General features: G+C 33.5%; 1 protein-coding gene across 17 annotated transcripts in view; it reads left to right on the top strand.

Moving 5' to 3' along the window:
• Nucleotides 1–16,607, top strand: part of LOC126852729 (venom dipeptidyl peptidase 4-like) — a 313,446-nt gene that overhangs the window by 169,067 nt on the left and 127,772 nt on the right. For 8 of the 17 annotated variants that reach the window (XM_050597830.1, XM_050597828.1, XM_050597827.1 and 5 more), the window contains exon 3: nucleotides 4,096–4,140. The exons of 8 other annotated variants lie outside the window; for them this stretch is intronic. In XM_050597830.1, coding sequence (XP_050453787.1) covers nucleotides 4,096–4,140 — 45 coding nt within the window. Of the gene's footprint in view, nucleotides 1–4,095; nucleotides 4,141–10,477; nucleotides 10,568–16,607 lie in introns of those variants that run through there. One more of the 17 variants, XM_050597844.1, reaches the window with a different exon arrangement.

The following is a 16,607-nucleotide window of genomic DNA, read 5'->3' as shown; positions in this document are numbered from 1 at the left end:
ACGTATTAGATATATTTCTTAAAATGCTTGATGAGTTAAATTGATTTACTCGGAGACTCTGCAAATTAATTAATTAATTCCCGCGTGTTTCGATCGACAAGTAACAGAGCTGGCTTGCCCAGACCGGGAAGCCGCAATCTCGATCTCTTTGAACGATGGACGCAACCATCGCATCCGTCACATTTCAGTTGGACGGCTTCATTCTTTCGGCTCCATTCAATCAAGGTAGGTCAGTTAATTGCGGTCTTACTCGAGAAGATCAGGTTGACACGCGATCGTGTTGCGCAGATTGTCCCTCCTTGATCACGCGAATATTCGATTACCAGGAAACCGCGCGACGGCCAGCCACAGCCGGGGGATACAACGTTCCGAACGTTTCCGGTTTTAATGAACGCCTCTGCTTGATGAGAGTATGCGCTGATTTCGAACGCAAACTCGGTTGAATTCTCGCACAACTCGCTGCACAAAGGCAGATAGAGAGTGCAAGCTGTATAATAAATTATGCTGGGATTCCTTCTCGGACATGTTACTCGTGTTTGTCTATATCATAATATATTTGCGATATTTTAAAAAAATATGGGATTTAACTCTAAAAAACGATCAATGTTTTACCCGTAATTAATTATATAAAATATTGCAATTGCACGATTGATGTTTAAGCAACCGTACGTAAAGGTACGGTACTTAAATTGTTAAACATTTAGCTTATCCGATTCAATTACATTAATCATGCAAATTTGATCGAAATTCACGCTCGATAAGCTGGAAATTCAATTTGGAAACAGAGACGCCGTTCAAATTTGCGCACTACTCAGTTGTGAATACAAATAAAAGTATTATTTAATAACGGATTTTTATCGTAGAAATAACAAACTTACAAATAAATTTGAAACACATAAATATTATTTAATATTTATTTAAATATTATTATTTAATTAATATTTAAAAATTACAGAGAAAACGATGGATCGGTTTTCTATAAATTATATATTACACAATTAGATGTAACAAATAAAGATTGTAAAAAATATAGAATCGAATTCGTTAATTTTCTACAATCTTAAAAAGAGATTGCCACTCTTATTAAAATTTGGTGTCGTGTATAAATATATTTTCTGACAGTATAATATGACACATACTCGAGAGAGATTTATCTAAGTTTTCATTAAATTGTGCCGTTACAGTATTTACAGTAAATTTCAGAGTTTCTCACACTTACCAACTCTGCTAGTACACAAACTTATTCTCTCTCTCTCTCGGTAGAGTAATTTGGTTACCACGATGCATAAGCGTAATTCCATATCTCATTAATAATTTCGTGACAGGAGACGTTGCTTCTATTTGAAACGAATCTTCAGCCGAGCGATATGAAGTAAAGTGCTGCCGCGTTTTGGGATGACTGTCGCGCGCTTGAACGCCATTCACGGGTGTCATATATGTAAAAGGACGCAATAGCTCGCTCGATAGGCACGCCTATGTTTGGCATCGCGGCACGCCGCTCCACGTCGGGTTCATAGAGCATGGGTTATGAGGTACGGAGCTTTCCAGATTATGTCCCGCGAAATCCCGCGTCTAACAGTCTAGTCTTAGCTACGGGGGATAGACTCTACACTCTAGATTTGGAGATCTGGATCTCGGGGGCGCGCCTCCGGTTAGCTGGGGGATTCCGTCTTAAGCACCGCTCGGAGTACCGGATTTCCGTCCCGAGTAATTTCGCAGTGGTAGCGTGGAAGTTATTGGTTTCGTGTAATGTACTCATGCAAGCTCGTAATAATTGCAAAATCTCTCCAAGATATATCAGAGATACTCCGATACGTAATACTCTTAATGAGCATTAAACTTAATAAAATTATTTTTCGTCCAACTTTAAAAGCACAAAACAATGCGTGAGCAATTTTTTCTTCTCTCTAAATTTATTTTTATTCATCATAAAGATTTTTTTTTTTTAATTTTATAATATTCAATTATTTTATTTATATTTTTTTCTATATGTACATGTGATTTTTAATTTGATATTTTTATAAAAGAAAATTAAATATTTGGTGAGCGAATGATTGTAAATTTGCTCTTAGCATTCGACAGGAATTATCTTATGCGATGTAAAGTTTAATTAAGTTTTTTTGTATAGATATATCCAAGGAAAAAAATTGACAAGTACTCTAGAAGACTCTTGGGAGTGTTACGATATTTGCCAATTCATTTCGACAATACTTATCGTTTCCTCGATTGTGAATATACGGAAAATTGGAGAACGGTACATTTTGTAGCTTCTTCAATCGCGTTCCGTGCGATAAACCCGAGAATGCGTTTAAGAAAAACGAAGGTTACGACGTCGTTGCCACCGCGGGGAAAAAACGGGGGTTCTCTTCGGGAATACTCGTCTTGGTAAGATCTTAACTGTCGAAAAGCCATTAAGCCGTTGAGCATTTTACGAAATTGAGATCTCAACGACAATGATAACGACAACTATCCGTGGAGACATATAAAAACAAATGTTTATGCACGAAAGCGTATTTCTACCACCATAGCAGAGCTTAACAAGTATTTTCGCATAATTTAAACATCAAGTCCTGTTTTATGTTGTATGAATAATTTTCCTATATTTATGTTATATAAAAAATATCGCATTATATATACATATGTTTAAATTTATGTTTTAAATTATCTAGAGTTTCATGGGTTAATAAGATATCTTAAGTTTATGGAATATTGCAAAATATATAAAAGAGGGAGAAATTTGTACCATTAGATTATTAAGACAGACTTTTTCCTATAATAAAACGAACAATTGCAATTATTCATGTGACTTTTGATAAAAAATGAGTGTACTTATCGTTCTTACATAATTTTATGATAGCTATTAATTTCATCACCGCGGAAAATTATTCTTCCGTCTTTTTACCTCATCCCGTTACCTCTTTCATTAAATCTTAGATCTTACGAAATTAACTTGCCAAGGCCCAGTGCCTCTCGAAGCTACGAAGATGTAGCGGAAGCCATTGCGGATGAGCACCGTGGTTTTCTCGAGCCTCAGACAGTGATTGTCGTTTCACCGATACGGTACATTGAACACACTTGCGTCTCACTTGTATTGCCTTCCCGCAGCGAAGACGCTCTTCTCCGGTCGCGTATGCAGGTGCAGGCAAACACAGGTACACAACACGTGCCGCGGGGGAGGAGAGAGGCGACAGTGAGAGACGAGTTTAGTTTGCCGGAGTGAAATTTATTGGGTCGGAAATGATCCCATTACCGCGCGCCAAAATGGGTTACGCCACTTCTCGGCGCAGATGAATCCGGTATGAACTGCTTCGCAACATCTCGTCTTCTAATTCTCGTCTTGTTCATTAAAATATACCCGGACGAGAATTCAAAGTCCGACGATAATCGAAAGAAAAAAAAAAAAAATGATAATATGTACGGATCGAAACGAAGACACAATGGATTTTGGAAAGCAAAAGTAGCGAATTTTATTTTTCAAAAATTATATTGAAGTGAAAAAAAGAATGCATAGTTTTGAATCAATTTTTTTTTATTCGAAATTTAAATACTAAATGTTTTGGTTTGTATTATACTTTTTTATTTCGACATGATGTACAACGAAATAAATCTACATTCGTAATTCAATATGGGAAAAAAAAAGAGAAAAATTGTAGCCGCGAGTTTTGCTGATATAGTAGATATAGTGAAGAATGATAGCAATGTATAGACACACTATAAATTTTGATGTATAAAATTTCGATATATAAAGTTGTGATGTTGGAAGAGCGAAGACGAAATGTCAGTTAAATCAAGTTTATACTTGGTACACTTGGGTCATCGATCATTTTCAATTCCGCCCCATCTGTCTACACTATGACATGACCATAACCTTGGTCAGAAGGATCGCTCGAGAATCATTCATAGTTGACACATACACGGCGCGAGCACTTTATTATGTCGCTATACTACGCAATTATTATTTTACCACATGTGCTTTCTTATATAACTATTATTTATTATGGGAAGGACTTTAATTACTTTCACTGTCAATATGTTATATTTTAATTGCATTATAAATTGTTTATATTAATTGTATCTTTTTTTTTTTTGTTACAGGTAAGTGTCCATCGCGTTAGGATTATATCACTCATTACAGACTCGGTGAGTTATTATTTTCAATTATAAATTTTAGTGATTGTCACTGAAATGCACAAAAATAGATACAAACTCACGATATTTTAATATCATTTTATTCGTCTAATATTTAATTGATTGAATTTACTAAAACATTTTCTTGCTATTCTAAATTTCCGGGAGGAGGGATCTTGCCGTATTAATATCTATCGCGTGTTTTGTATTCATTATTAAAATTAATATCGTAAACGGAATTCTCGCTTTCAGGCGAAGAAAAGAATATCGCAGCGAAGTCGCATATGATATAATTAGCGATCGATGGAATTTAAATAAGAATTCCTCCGCGCGCGCGCGCAAATTCCGCATGCGGTATGAATGAAATTCCGCGGAATCAAAGCGTTAAATCGCTTCTCCTTCCTGATTGGATCGATATTATTTCCTGTGTCCTGGTATCCGATATCTCGCACATAACAATGACCGATGATAACGAAGACGTTAACCAAAGTATTAAATTATGCGGACCGTAATGCGATTGCGGAATTTTTTCGTCGTCCATATCGTTTGCGAATGATATTCTTTTTTACAGCGGAGGGGATGAAGGGTCGACGAGCGGCGTTTCCTGAATTATTCCGTCGAATTATTCCGTCGGTAGATTTTATTTTTCGAGAAGTCGCGGGATCGAGTCTCCTTCTCACGAATTTAGGTAACCCGCCCGAGATATACGAGCGTGTCGGAAATTCGGCGGGGGAATGTTGTATTCCCAGACCGCGTGAAAAGTTATTTCAATTTTTCAAGTAGGCGGAAATGTCATTTATCAAAGTCGCTGCGTGCCTCTTTTAATAACGTTGCGCGAAGGTGACGAGAAGAAAATGAACTGAAATTCCAGAATCTTGTTTCGTGAAAAGTAAGCATATTGAGTTATCATGTTGCTCTACAAATAATAAGATTGTGCTGCGATATCGAATTAATTTCTCTTGCCGGAACATAAAAATATCTTCTAGCTTATAAAAACGCTCTAAAGTTATTTATAATCTTGATTCAAAAACTGCTTGCCATCAGAGTTAATTTTCTAAAATTAAAACTGAAAGAGACAAGGGACCAATTAAATTGGTTGAAGTTAACCGAGATTGGTTGAAAAAGTTCTAAATGTTTTAAGAAAAAAGAAATTATGAAAGGACTGATTACATTTACAGCTATAAAGTAAGAAATGAATCTATTGGTATTATTATATTGTATTTATGGGGACAAAATTATACATAAAAAAATTATACATAAAATATATAAAATTATATATAACAAATTATATATTATTATTTTTTGTAACATGCAATAATTTCATTTAATTTCTCGTTTGATCGACATTAACTTTCACATGCAGTTTTTTGAATATTTTCTCGTATTTCCTCTAGTTGAGAATAAGCCGAATAACTTGGGCGTCAATAAATAATAGCCGACGTATTCGAGCAATAAACGTCATAGCCACATGCTATTGTCGCATGTCATTTAATTATATTTCCGCAATAAATTAAATTAGCACGTGACGGACTCCACAAAGCGGATATAATGCGCGAAAGCGCGACGAAAATACTCTCTCTTTCACAGATCTCGGCTTGAACTTTCACGATTGGGATTGAAGTCAATTAACTTTGCCAATAATATTTGTGAAATCATATCATTGGTCTTTTATGTATGCAATATATTATAAATATCCTATTTTTTTAAAATTATATTCATAATTACCCATGATATTAATGAAGAATTTATTAATCAATTTTTTCAATTACTACATACTAAAAAATCAATTAAATTTTATCCTTGCTTTAAATATTTGCAATACACATATTTGATATAAAATAATCTCTCATATTAAAATTGTTTGACATATAAAAGTATTATTTATTGAATAATAACTAATGATATTGATATTGATAAGATTTGCTGAAATGCGATATCACGATAATTATCCTCAAAGTTAATGTTCGATAATTGCGTCTCGTCGGTTTATGGTCTTGACCTTGACTTTCTATTACTCGTCGATCCTGACCGCGGCTTTCATCCGTGAAAAATAGCCGGCGAATGACGTTAAACGGCTAACATATTACGGGGCTAACCGCCGCGGGCGGTCGCCCTTCGTCGTATCGTTCTGAGAAGCGCCGCTCCTCAATTAAATTCCCTCGAGAGAATTAAATCACGCGCGAGGATAGCGGCATTTCTCCGGCAGGAGAGCTCCTCTCGACGGGAAGATGGCAGACAGGTGGTAAAATCGAGGAAGGAGAGGTGACGAGGGGCGATGAGGGAGACAGAGAGAGAGGGGCGGGGAAGGGAGGAGGATGGATCTTGGAGATGAGAGGTAGCTGGAGATGGGGAAGGCGCTCTGAAAATGATTTAATTAAATCGATATTAAACGAGGCTGTCGTGACGCTACCTCTTCGAGAATCAAGCTTGGTTTGCGCGTGAGAGAGGCGATCTTATGCAAAGAGATGCAAACGATTTCGTTAGTTTTCCGCGGTCGAGTAGTAAAAGTGCGTGACGCGCCGGCCGCTTTATTGCCGCTCGTTGCCACTTTGGCCGCAACTTACCGCAGGGAAACTTTGCGAGAGGGAAACTTGGGCGAGTTTGGGCGGTGGCACTTAGGGACCTAGTCTTAATTTAAGATCGTCTTAACAGATAAGAAAGGTAAGCTATGTGCAAAAATTCTCAAAGTCAGAACGAGGAACATTTCAACTGAAATATGAAAAAGGGATAGATAATATAATGCATATCTAATTACATTTTAAAAGACTTTTTTTATATTTGTCTTTTGTTAATATCCTCTTGTAGAATATATTTTATTTTTATATTTCTCTTTATCGCTCTACATACGCTCTATATAAAAAATATAATTTTAATAAAATTTTTTTTTTAAATTTCATCGCTTTGCTTTTTAAATGTGAGTTTTTTTATTACACTCGAAATGAAATACTACTGGTTTTATTACGTTTGTATCGCTGCTTCATTATACATATAACCAAATTTTGTTAGCTCGAGACGTCGAAATATTTGAAGACACATTTCTGGTCTACTGTTGTGACGATTTAAGCGAGGAATTACAAACCTCTCAAACATGTGCCATGGTATTCGTCGGAAGGGATGTATTTTAATAGGCTCCCGCGTGGTTATAAAATCTCTCTTTATGGTCCGTGGGGTTCTCACGCTCTTCGAAATTTCGCCGTTGGAGATTTCGTTGTCCAACACGGCAGTGAAACGAGCGATTTTCCTGTCTGCGTAAAGCTCTTCACATACCGATGAAAACACACATCGCGCGTTCATTGTTCCTTCGCAAGTTACAGATTCACATCGCTCTAAGTTTGAATTGATGGTGACGATTCGATTAGCTCCGTTGCAATAACGAAATCGGTACTGCGTGTCATAGCAATGTTTTGCAATCGTTATTTCTTTAGAATTGCGTGTGCGGTATCCTTAATTCGTTGAAATTCCGATTTTTGCATGAGAAGAATAGACGACACTAATTCTCATTTTACAGAACGTCGCTATTACGCTTTAATCAAAAATATTGCCAGGTTTTTTCCTTTGAAATTCAGTCAAGTTTACGTGTGCGATGTAAAGAAAAACGTGGAAAAATCTTATGTTTTATTTATTGTCATTTTATTTATTATTATATTCGCAATAATATATAAACAAAAGAATTAAAGTTTCTTTGAAGAATTAACCTTTTCAATATTTTCGCTTTTGATTTCTTTTGTGCTATAGATAAATCGGAAAAAGATTGAAATGAAGTGTGAATGAGAGGAATTAAAGCATTTACAGGCAGAACATCGAGAAAAGTTGATTATGAAATTCTATTTTCTTTTATTTTACAACAATTTTTATGATTTCATATTTTATTCTATAAATAAAATGGGAATTTTATATACAGAACATGGAAAACAATATTTTAAATAAAAATTCACAACGTGATATTATGACAAAATCTATTTACACAGAAACAATTAAATTCGTTGAGTCACAATACATAAAAAAATCCAATATTTAATGTACTGCAGTTCAGCGAAATTGTGATATTTTATGTAGAATCTATTGTTTATTAAAGTTAAAAGAATTCATTTTTTATATGAATTAAAGTTTTATTTAAAATAAAAATAATTTTCTATACGTACATGGATAATGTTTATCGACGTTGATCAAGAAGTTTTTCATTTTTTTACGTTAACTTTTACTTTATTCTACTATATCATCCGCCTCTCTATTATGAAGCTTTCTTTTCATTTTTCAAACATTTAAGAATCTGTAGTACGATTCTCCAATAACACAGAGCAAGTCGCGTAGGTCAGCGTGTCAGAAGTTCGAGGCGTCCTGGGAAAAGTCGCGGTTGAATTTTCCGTTGCGCCGCCAGTAACTTTCTTCATACTCGGCTGCATAAACGCTTCCGAGCATTCATAGGGTAGTGTTTCCTGGTGAGGTTCGAAGTTCAAAGAGCTGAAAGTTTGATGAAACTGAAAGAAAACCTTCGCATGTTAAGCAGGCTCTCTTAGTTCAAATGCCATTTACTTTAGAAAGGGGATATTTGCCGAAGTACGCGTACCGGTGATTGATTTGCGTTGGATGCGCAGAATTTTAGCGACTTTTGTCGAGAGATCTTGCTTTCTCTCTCTTTCTCTCATTCTTTTCTATGCATTCTGATTCGTACAAAAAAGTATTATTTGTCTATTTAAGAAAAGAAGATGAAAAATTTTAATAAATTAAATATTTAGAATATAATTATAAATTAATTTACATGCAATTATATAAATTATGAGATTTATATGAATATAATCGGTATTATAACTGTTCTTTTATATATAGTTTTGATGAATTATATAACTTATATAATATGAAAAATATGATTTTTTTCGTATGATTATTAAAATTTTAATTACCTGTTTTCTCTCGCAAGTGATAATTGCATTAATAAAGACATAATAGTCTCACTATTACTGCAAATTCTTGTGAAACAGATTATATAGTTTTATCACTTTGTTCATATTTATTTTTGTTACTATAATCGTAAATATATAAATTAGTAGATAAGCTTCAATTTTTTTTTTTTCTTATTTTTAGAATAAATTTTTACAATTTTTACAATTAAATAACACGGTTTAATAAAGGAATTAATGATTTGTACAGCAGTGGAAGAATTATGAGCTTACTGTTTCACGTATTCTCTCTAATGAAGGAGATCACTTTGTGACCGCGCTTGCTTCGGCAGATAGACTGCAAGCTTTGTTAGCTCGCATGTATAAAAGAGAGTAGTTTTTCATAGCTCTTTCTCTCTTTTTCTCTGTCTTCGTACCTCGTCTCCTGTCATTTCTACAACTGTAATTAGCTATCTGTTTCGAATTGCTCAGATAACAATGAAAGAAGATAGATTAATTATAAATAGAAAAAATTTGTTTCTTAATCTTTTCAAATTTTGCTCTTAGAATTATGATCTTAAAAGATTTTAACTGTATAAAAATTATTTCTGTAAGTAATAATCAATTTTTATTAGCAGCTTATGATATTATTTTGCGCTTATTTACGTCATCGGATTAACGACAGAATGAGAAGCTTTCGACATTTGAGAGATGTTTTACCTTTGTATCGGCAGCATGGTATATTGCGAGGGTAGCTCTACGTCGCCACTAGTTAAATTGCTTCGGCAATTACTCTTCTTGTACAAGACCTTCTATTCTTCTTGCCGCTTCTACCGTTGAATCCAATTTTCTGTCCGCGTATCAGGTAAAAGACTTTTGCCTGCGATAAGATGCATAAACCTTATTGCGAGTCGGGTCATTTTGTGATTGATTCAAAAAAATGCCGCGAAAAAGAGTTCAAAACTCGAAAAAAAATTCGCCAAAGAATTTGTATCGCAAAAATTTAAATTATTAAACTTTGCTAAATAATAATGTATACATATATAACTTTGTCAACTCTATAGAGAGAACACGTGAATAAAAATAATGTACATTTTCGAAGAAAAAATTAGAACTCTTTAATAATTATTATATCCGTTTAATTATTTATTATGGAACACAAATTCCTTTATAATTTTAATTATTACATATATATCCTAATTAAATAATTAAATGTTAATTACAAAATACAGTCTATTTAAAATTATATTTTTTTACTTCTATTAAAGCGATAATATTCATTAAAATTTATTTGGAATAGACATTGAATATTTGACATATATTTATTTTGATAATATATTACTGTGTAGTGGGAAGAGAGGGAAAGTAGGATGAAAAATAAACAAACTAGCTCGGTGCTCGTTATGTAAATATATAGCGTAGTAGTGCTCAATGACAACGACCTTGTACGTGACAAACGGTCTTGTCATTCGTGTGACGACGCTCCAACAGGCAGCGGACAATGTCGCGAGTGTCTCCGCAGTGTTATAACATCTCGATTGCGATGAATATTAGATTCACAGGTACGTTTAGAGTACATTAATGAGCTTTGCGACGAGGAATCTGAATTAATTATGTTACGATTAAATGTGTCACTGTTTACAAACTTTAAATGTATTTTGACTTTTTCTCGTCGTGTTACATTCGACGAAGTTACATGCGACGATAGATTAAACTTCGCGCTTAGCGATTCTTGAAAAGTTTCCTTGTGCAAATCTCAGCGCTTTAACATTTTACATACTTTAATCCAAGTTCGTCTCAAGAGATAAACGCAACTTTGACACAAATTTTGTATAAATCAGGTATATTTATACCTGCATATAGAAAAATGAATAGAGTATGTATTGATATAAAAAGATATTCGACCGCGTAAAATAATTTGCATATTTATATTTAGATCATATTTTTGGAGTATTTCTGTAGATATGTAGATTTTTTCGGAGACATATTTTCAGTACAATTCTGCATTTGAATTGTATTTAGATCGAGCAATTTGTATTTATATTAAATTTATATTAAATTTATAAAATTTTATTTTTTAATTTTAGTAACTTTTATAATTTAATTTAATTTTTATTCGATTTTTATATTATATAATATTTTTATTTAATACGTTTTTTTAATTGTTAAAAAACACAACTAACATTTTTACTTTGCTAGGATAGTAATAATTATAATAAAAATATAAAGGACATATACACACTAGCAATGTGAAAAAGATTTGAATACAAGCGGATAAAAAAAATTTTTATTAAAATTTGTGCTTATTAAAATCTGCGGGCGCACGCTGTCGCATAATTATTTAATATTATATAGTTTCATGTTTCAAATTCAATCGCGACCGCATCGACGATGCAGTCGACATACGAATCGCAATGTCAGACTTTATCTTTCATACGACAGCATCTCGCATATCGCGAATTTCGATCTCCAGACGCGTCCGCGCGATGCTCGTATAAGGTGCTTCTTTTTCGAAACTTATGAATACTCCTGGCATTTTGTGTCGCGCGATAAGATTTTCAATATGAAGCTTTTAATCCAGTATATGAAGCTCCCTACTAGCGTATGTGAAATCATACTCTGGAAAGGAAAGATTACCATCATATTCTCACCACTTATTATAAACGTCGTATACTTTTTTTTTACGTAGCGCGGAAAATTGGGATTTTCCGTCGTAAATCAAACGTGATTGATCCCTTAATTTGTAATGAGGGAAGGGGGAGGGGGAGCAGGGGAAAGGGGACATTACCAAAATATTTTTTTCATAAGCTATATACAAAGCTATAAACTCAAATATGTATTATTAATTTGCATAAACTTATAAAAATCTTAGATTTTTTTATATTAAATTTTTTTCTTGCTTTACAAAGAATATGTTTAATTAAAAAAAAAAAAATGCTGATAAATATTTTAAATAATTTTTAATAAATCCACACGATAAAAAAATATATACATATATGTATATAAGATATTTTTGATTATTTTTATAAAATATATAATGATATACCTAACATGAGAGGGATATAATACTTGTTTTATAATTATAGACTCTTTTCCTAAAAGTTAGTTAACAGTGTTTTGGATTACATGGTTCTTGCATCAAGCTATTTATTTTAGAAGCTATATAAACTTTACAACACACTTTATAATGCGCTTAATTTCACAAAGCAGATATCACATTCGCGTTTTCCCATCTCGAGGCTTTCTCGATGCGTTGTAACGTTCGATATAAGATGCTTTTAATCTACTATATTTTCCCATATGGCTCTTCGCAATGGCACGCGCTAAGGTGGAAAGGAGAGATTCGACGCTACGTCGCGTATATCTTCCCGAGGGGATTGTCCTCGTATACTTTCATCCTGCCGCTTATTATACGGCGAGACGGAAGGTTGAGCCTCTTGGCCGTAAATCAAATTTACGACAGAGAGATCGCTGGTGCCACCCCTTTGTACCTTTGAACACTCGGTTTAAACACCATGTACTTTCGTTCCGTGTCATAAAATTCGCGATTTTATTTCGTTTTTCTCGTGAAAATAGAAATTTAGAATAATAATTAAATGTTTGATGATAAAAACACTGTGAGTGCATAAAATGTAAATTTTTTCAAGAAATATTTTATTTATTTGAAAAACAAATTAGAAATTTTGTAGTGTATAACTTTTAAATATAATTTAAATGTAACTTTATTAAATTCCAACATCCTTTTTAATGATGCAAGATCCATGTTTAGCTAATTGAGTCGAGCATATTATCGATGATATAAAATGCAGTAACATTGTAGCGAGAAAATATAAATGAAAAATGTACGCGATGGGTGTTGCAAGTTTCTTTTTGCCTGAAGAAAGACGAACGATAAGATCACGCGTGATTCAGTTGCCATGAATTCCCATTGTGGACTTTACGGCCACTCGTTAGCGCGCCTGTAATGAAACCAACGATACTGCTTCCTGTATGCACCACGCATACCCTCCTGCATGGCAGAGTAGGCGCACAATTAGCCGAGTGCCACTCTAATAAGGATTTATGCCCCGTGGGATTTGTTACGACAAATCGAAGCGCACTATTTACCGGCGAGCAAGTTGACGCGTGATATATATTGTTCCGACAATCGCGATCGAGATTACGAGACCTCGAGGAGCAGATTATCAATGTTTTTGTGTAATTACTTGTATAATTTTTTAATGCGAATGACAAGAATTTTTTATAGCGACAAAATTGAATTACAAATATATTTTAGAATTTGGGACATGTGATATATAAATATGATGATAATGCGACAAAAATTTTTTAACAATTAATTACAATTATATTCCATAAATTAATTACAATTATATTCTATTATTTATTCCTAAATTTTTATAAAAAAATAAAAATTATTGCAATTTAATGTAGTTTAATCAAAAATTATTTTGTAAAACTGATATGCGATTTTGTAAGTTATTTATTTATTTTTTTTTTTAATATAGTACGCAAGTTTAGTTTAATACCCTTTAATTGTCAATGATATAAATATATGATGCATACCGCGCGAGTACTACAAACTTGCAACATTTGATGTTGCTCGCCGCCCACGTAACCGCTGAACTTTCATTCTGTCAAAGCAACACGAACAAACTACCAAAGAGATTAGAGAAGTTCGTGCACTTGCATCTCGGAATACGTGACATATTTAATCAAAGACTAATGAGGAGAATGCTCACTGCGTACAGATAAATATTGTGACATAAGTTATATTAAAATATACTTTAAATTTTTACACTATATGTTTAAGTGTGTTATAATTTAATATAGTGAAAATGTGTGGACTATGATAATGAGCGTAGAAAAAAAAGGGAAATAATAAAACAAGAAATATGTATATAACAATTTTTCATAATTCTTGTGTCGATTTTTTCCTGTATTTTAAAAGAATATTTAATATAAAAAATTAATACGGATAATTCGGCAATTGTAAAATAAAGTTACATGAATCACGATGTCAATTTGTTCCATCACATTTGTTATCTTTGTACAGTAAGAAATTTTGATAGAGAAGAAACTAGGAATTTGGAAATAATGGTCTTTTTCTTTTTTTGATAAAATCGGATACCGACATTGTGTTTGTAAATTTGTGAGGAAAACCTTCGGGTGTAAAGCTCGCCGATAAAATTTGATCGGAAAAAGGTAAATGAGTGCACTTTGACGGGGAAAAGCGTTTCGGCGGAATTGAAAAGGCAGGAGAATAGACGTACAAAAGTAAAAGTCAAAAAGAATAAGAGTAAAAAAAAAAAGTTATCGAAAATCTTCGAGCGAACACGTCGCGAAACTCATTTCACACAGTGAAAAGATTAACGAGCCTTTCTTTGAAAAAGTAATTCTCTCATGGCACGGATATTTCTCCTAATTTGTTTAGTGCCGCAAGAATAAAGCAGTCGATTTATTTTTATTGACCGCCTTTCGCAGTCGGTTGCTTCCGTCTCGGATAATATCGCGGATAGGAAGATTGCATTCAGGATCTCCTTTAGAAAAAGCGGAATCCAATTCGAATCCAGATTGAGAGTCGAATCCGAAATAAATCTGAGACGTCTGATAATTTGATGTACGTTAAATTGCGTAAGAACGTTGGCATCTGGCACGTAAAAATGCTGTTTTAAGTACTATACAAATTTTCAAGGATTTTAACAATTTAGAAAATATTCTTACATATATATATATGTCATAATGCAACTTTGTAAAACTTGTAAAAACTTATAAAAATTGGAAGAGTTTTATAAATATTAAAAAGAGGGAACATTTTTTTTTTATATGCGTAAATATTATTTAAAAATTATTTATTATAAAAAGAAAACGTTTTGCAGCTTTTACTTTGCATTATATTTTATTAATAAAAATTAACGAGATATTTTTATTATTGACTGATGTAATTCTTAACTAACGAGTCGATTTACTTTCTTACTGAAATCCTAGAATATTAAAAATTTTTTTTCTGCGAAATACTCTCTCTTCGGAGATTTAAATCTATATCATCTTCGATGTTTCAATCCATTTATCCTGCATATCGCTTATGGGGTATTACTTCGTAACGATAACCCTTACGCAGCAATAACACGCTACTGCAACGCAGGTTAATATCGCGTAGATACGTTATCTTTATTGATCATCAATTACATCGGCGGCGTCTTTAGCGGGCCAACGAACGGTGCAATTAGATAATACCTTATCCAGTTCGCCATCTTACGCTCCGCGCAATGGCTTTTAATTCGTTCGAGTAGCCCAAGAATACGATAGCGGATTTACTGGATTGCTTGTGATCCTTCGGTGAAGAGAGATGGGGATAGGGGGGAAGGGGGGAAAGAGAGACGTACCGTGGATAATATCGCGAAAGTGCACGATACTCTTTCAAGGCGGCTCAGAAATTGGATACCACAGAGATGCCGGTCTCATGTAACAGGGAGGCGCATATACACCATGACTCTATTGAATTTTGGGGCGGATCCAAATTGGATCCCACGTATTTAGCGGCCAACACTAACGAAGCTACAAGCGTCTCAGGAACGAACACAGAGGTTGACTTTTCCATGCTTTCGAACCTTGAAGACGTATGGAAAATTTCATGTTAACTTGGCGATCGGTTTCTTGTTGTTAAAATCTAAATTTTTGAAAGACTAGTTAATATATGTATTGTTTATTTATTAAATATTTATTTAGATATACAATAATAAATATTTATGTACGATATAATTTTATTTTAAGGCATAATTAAAAAATTTTATTTTTTCTTGACCAGAGTATAGTAAAAAAACAAAACGTAAAAGATTTCGTGATTTTTTTTATTTTATCGGAAAGAAATTTATGTGAAACTGAAGCAATATCGGAAAATGACCATTCCCCCGTAACTATATCGGAGAATATATTATGAATTTATTACGTTTTCGCTTTATCACGAAAGTACTTATCGGTCCTGAAAAATAGATCAACTCCGGGCACCGAAAATTCATTATCCATCACTGATTAATTCGCCGGCGTGCACCTGGACATGCTTAATGTTACGTATTCGCCGGAAGTACCTGCAGCTACGATAATGGCGGATACAAATGACGACCTGGTTATTTACCTTAGGTGCGCAGCTTCGTTCCTTCCGCGAGTCCTTTTCGTTATCCTCCTTTTTCACGATGATCTCTTTTCGCTTTCGCTGATTTCAAGTGCAAATGCGTCGACGACTAATTAGTTATGCTGATTACAATTCTCACCCGCGTAAACATATCGCGGATTTCATTAACGAGAAAATAAAATTACTCGCGGCGAACTTTGTTAATTAATTTTATTTGCGTTTATAATACGTTTATAGTTGACAGCGATTTTTTTCGTTGCGTTGTAGTGCCTTATATTATTTATATTTAATTTATATTAATTTAAGATATATTTTTAATGCAACTTTTGGTAACGTTACATCGCATTATTATGCATATTTTTAATTAAATTTTTTAATAATTATATTTCAACTACTTTTTTATTTCTTTCTATCTTCACGAGAAAAAATTGATAATTCCTGAAACAGGTTTCGATAGAGTTTGCAATCGGCGA

Source organism: Cataglyphis hispanica, chromosome 11, assembly GCF_021464435.1.
Source record: "Cataglyphis hispanica isolate Lineage 1 chromosome 11, ULB_Chis1_1.0, whole genome shotgun sequence".
In the NCBI taxonomy this organism is placed as follows: domain Eukaryota; kingdom Metazoa; phylum Arthropoda; class Insecta; order Hymenoptera; family Formicidae; genus Cataglyphis; species Cataglyphis hispanica.
The sequence above is the reverse complement of the archived record's forward strand: the minus strand, read 5'-3'. Positions and strand labels throughout refer to the sequence as shown.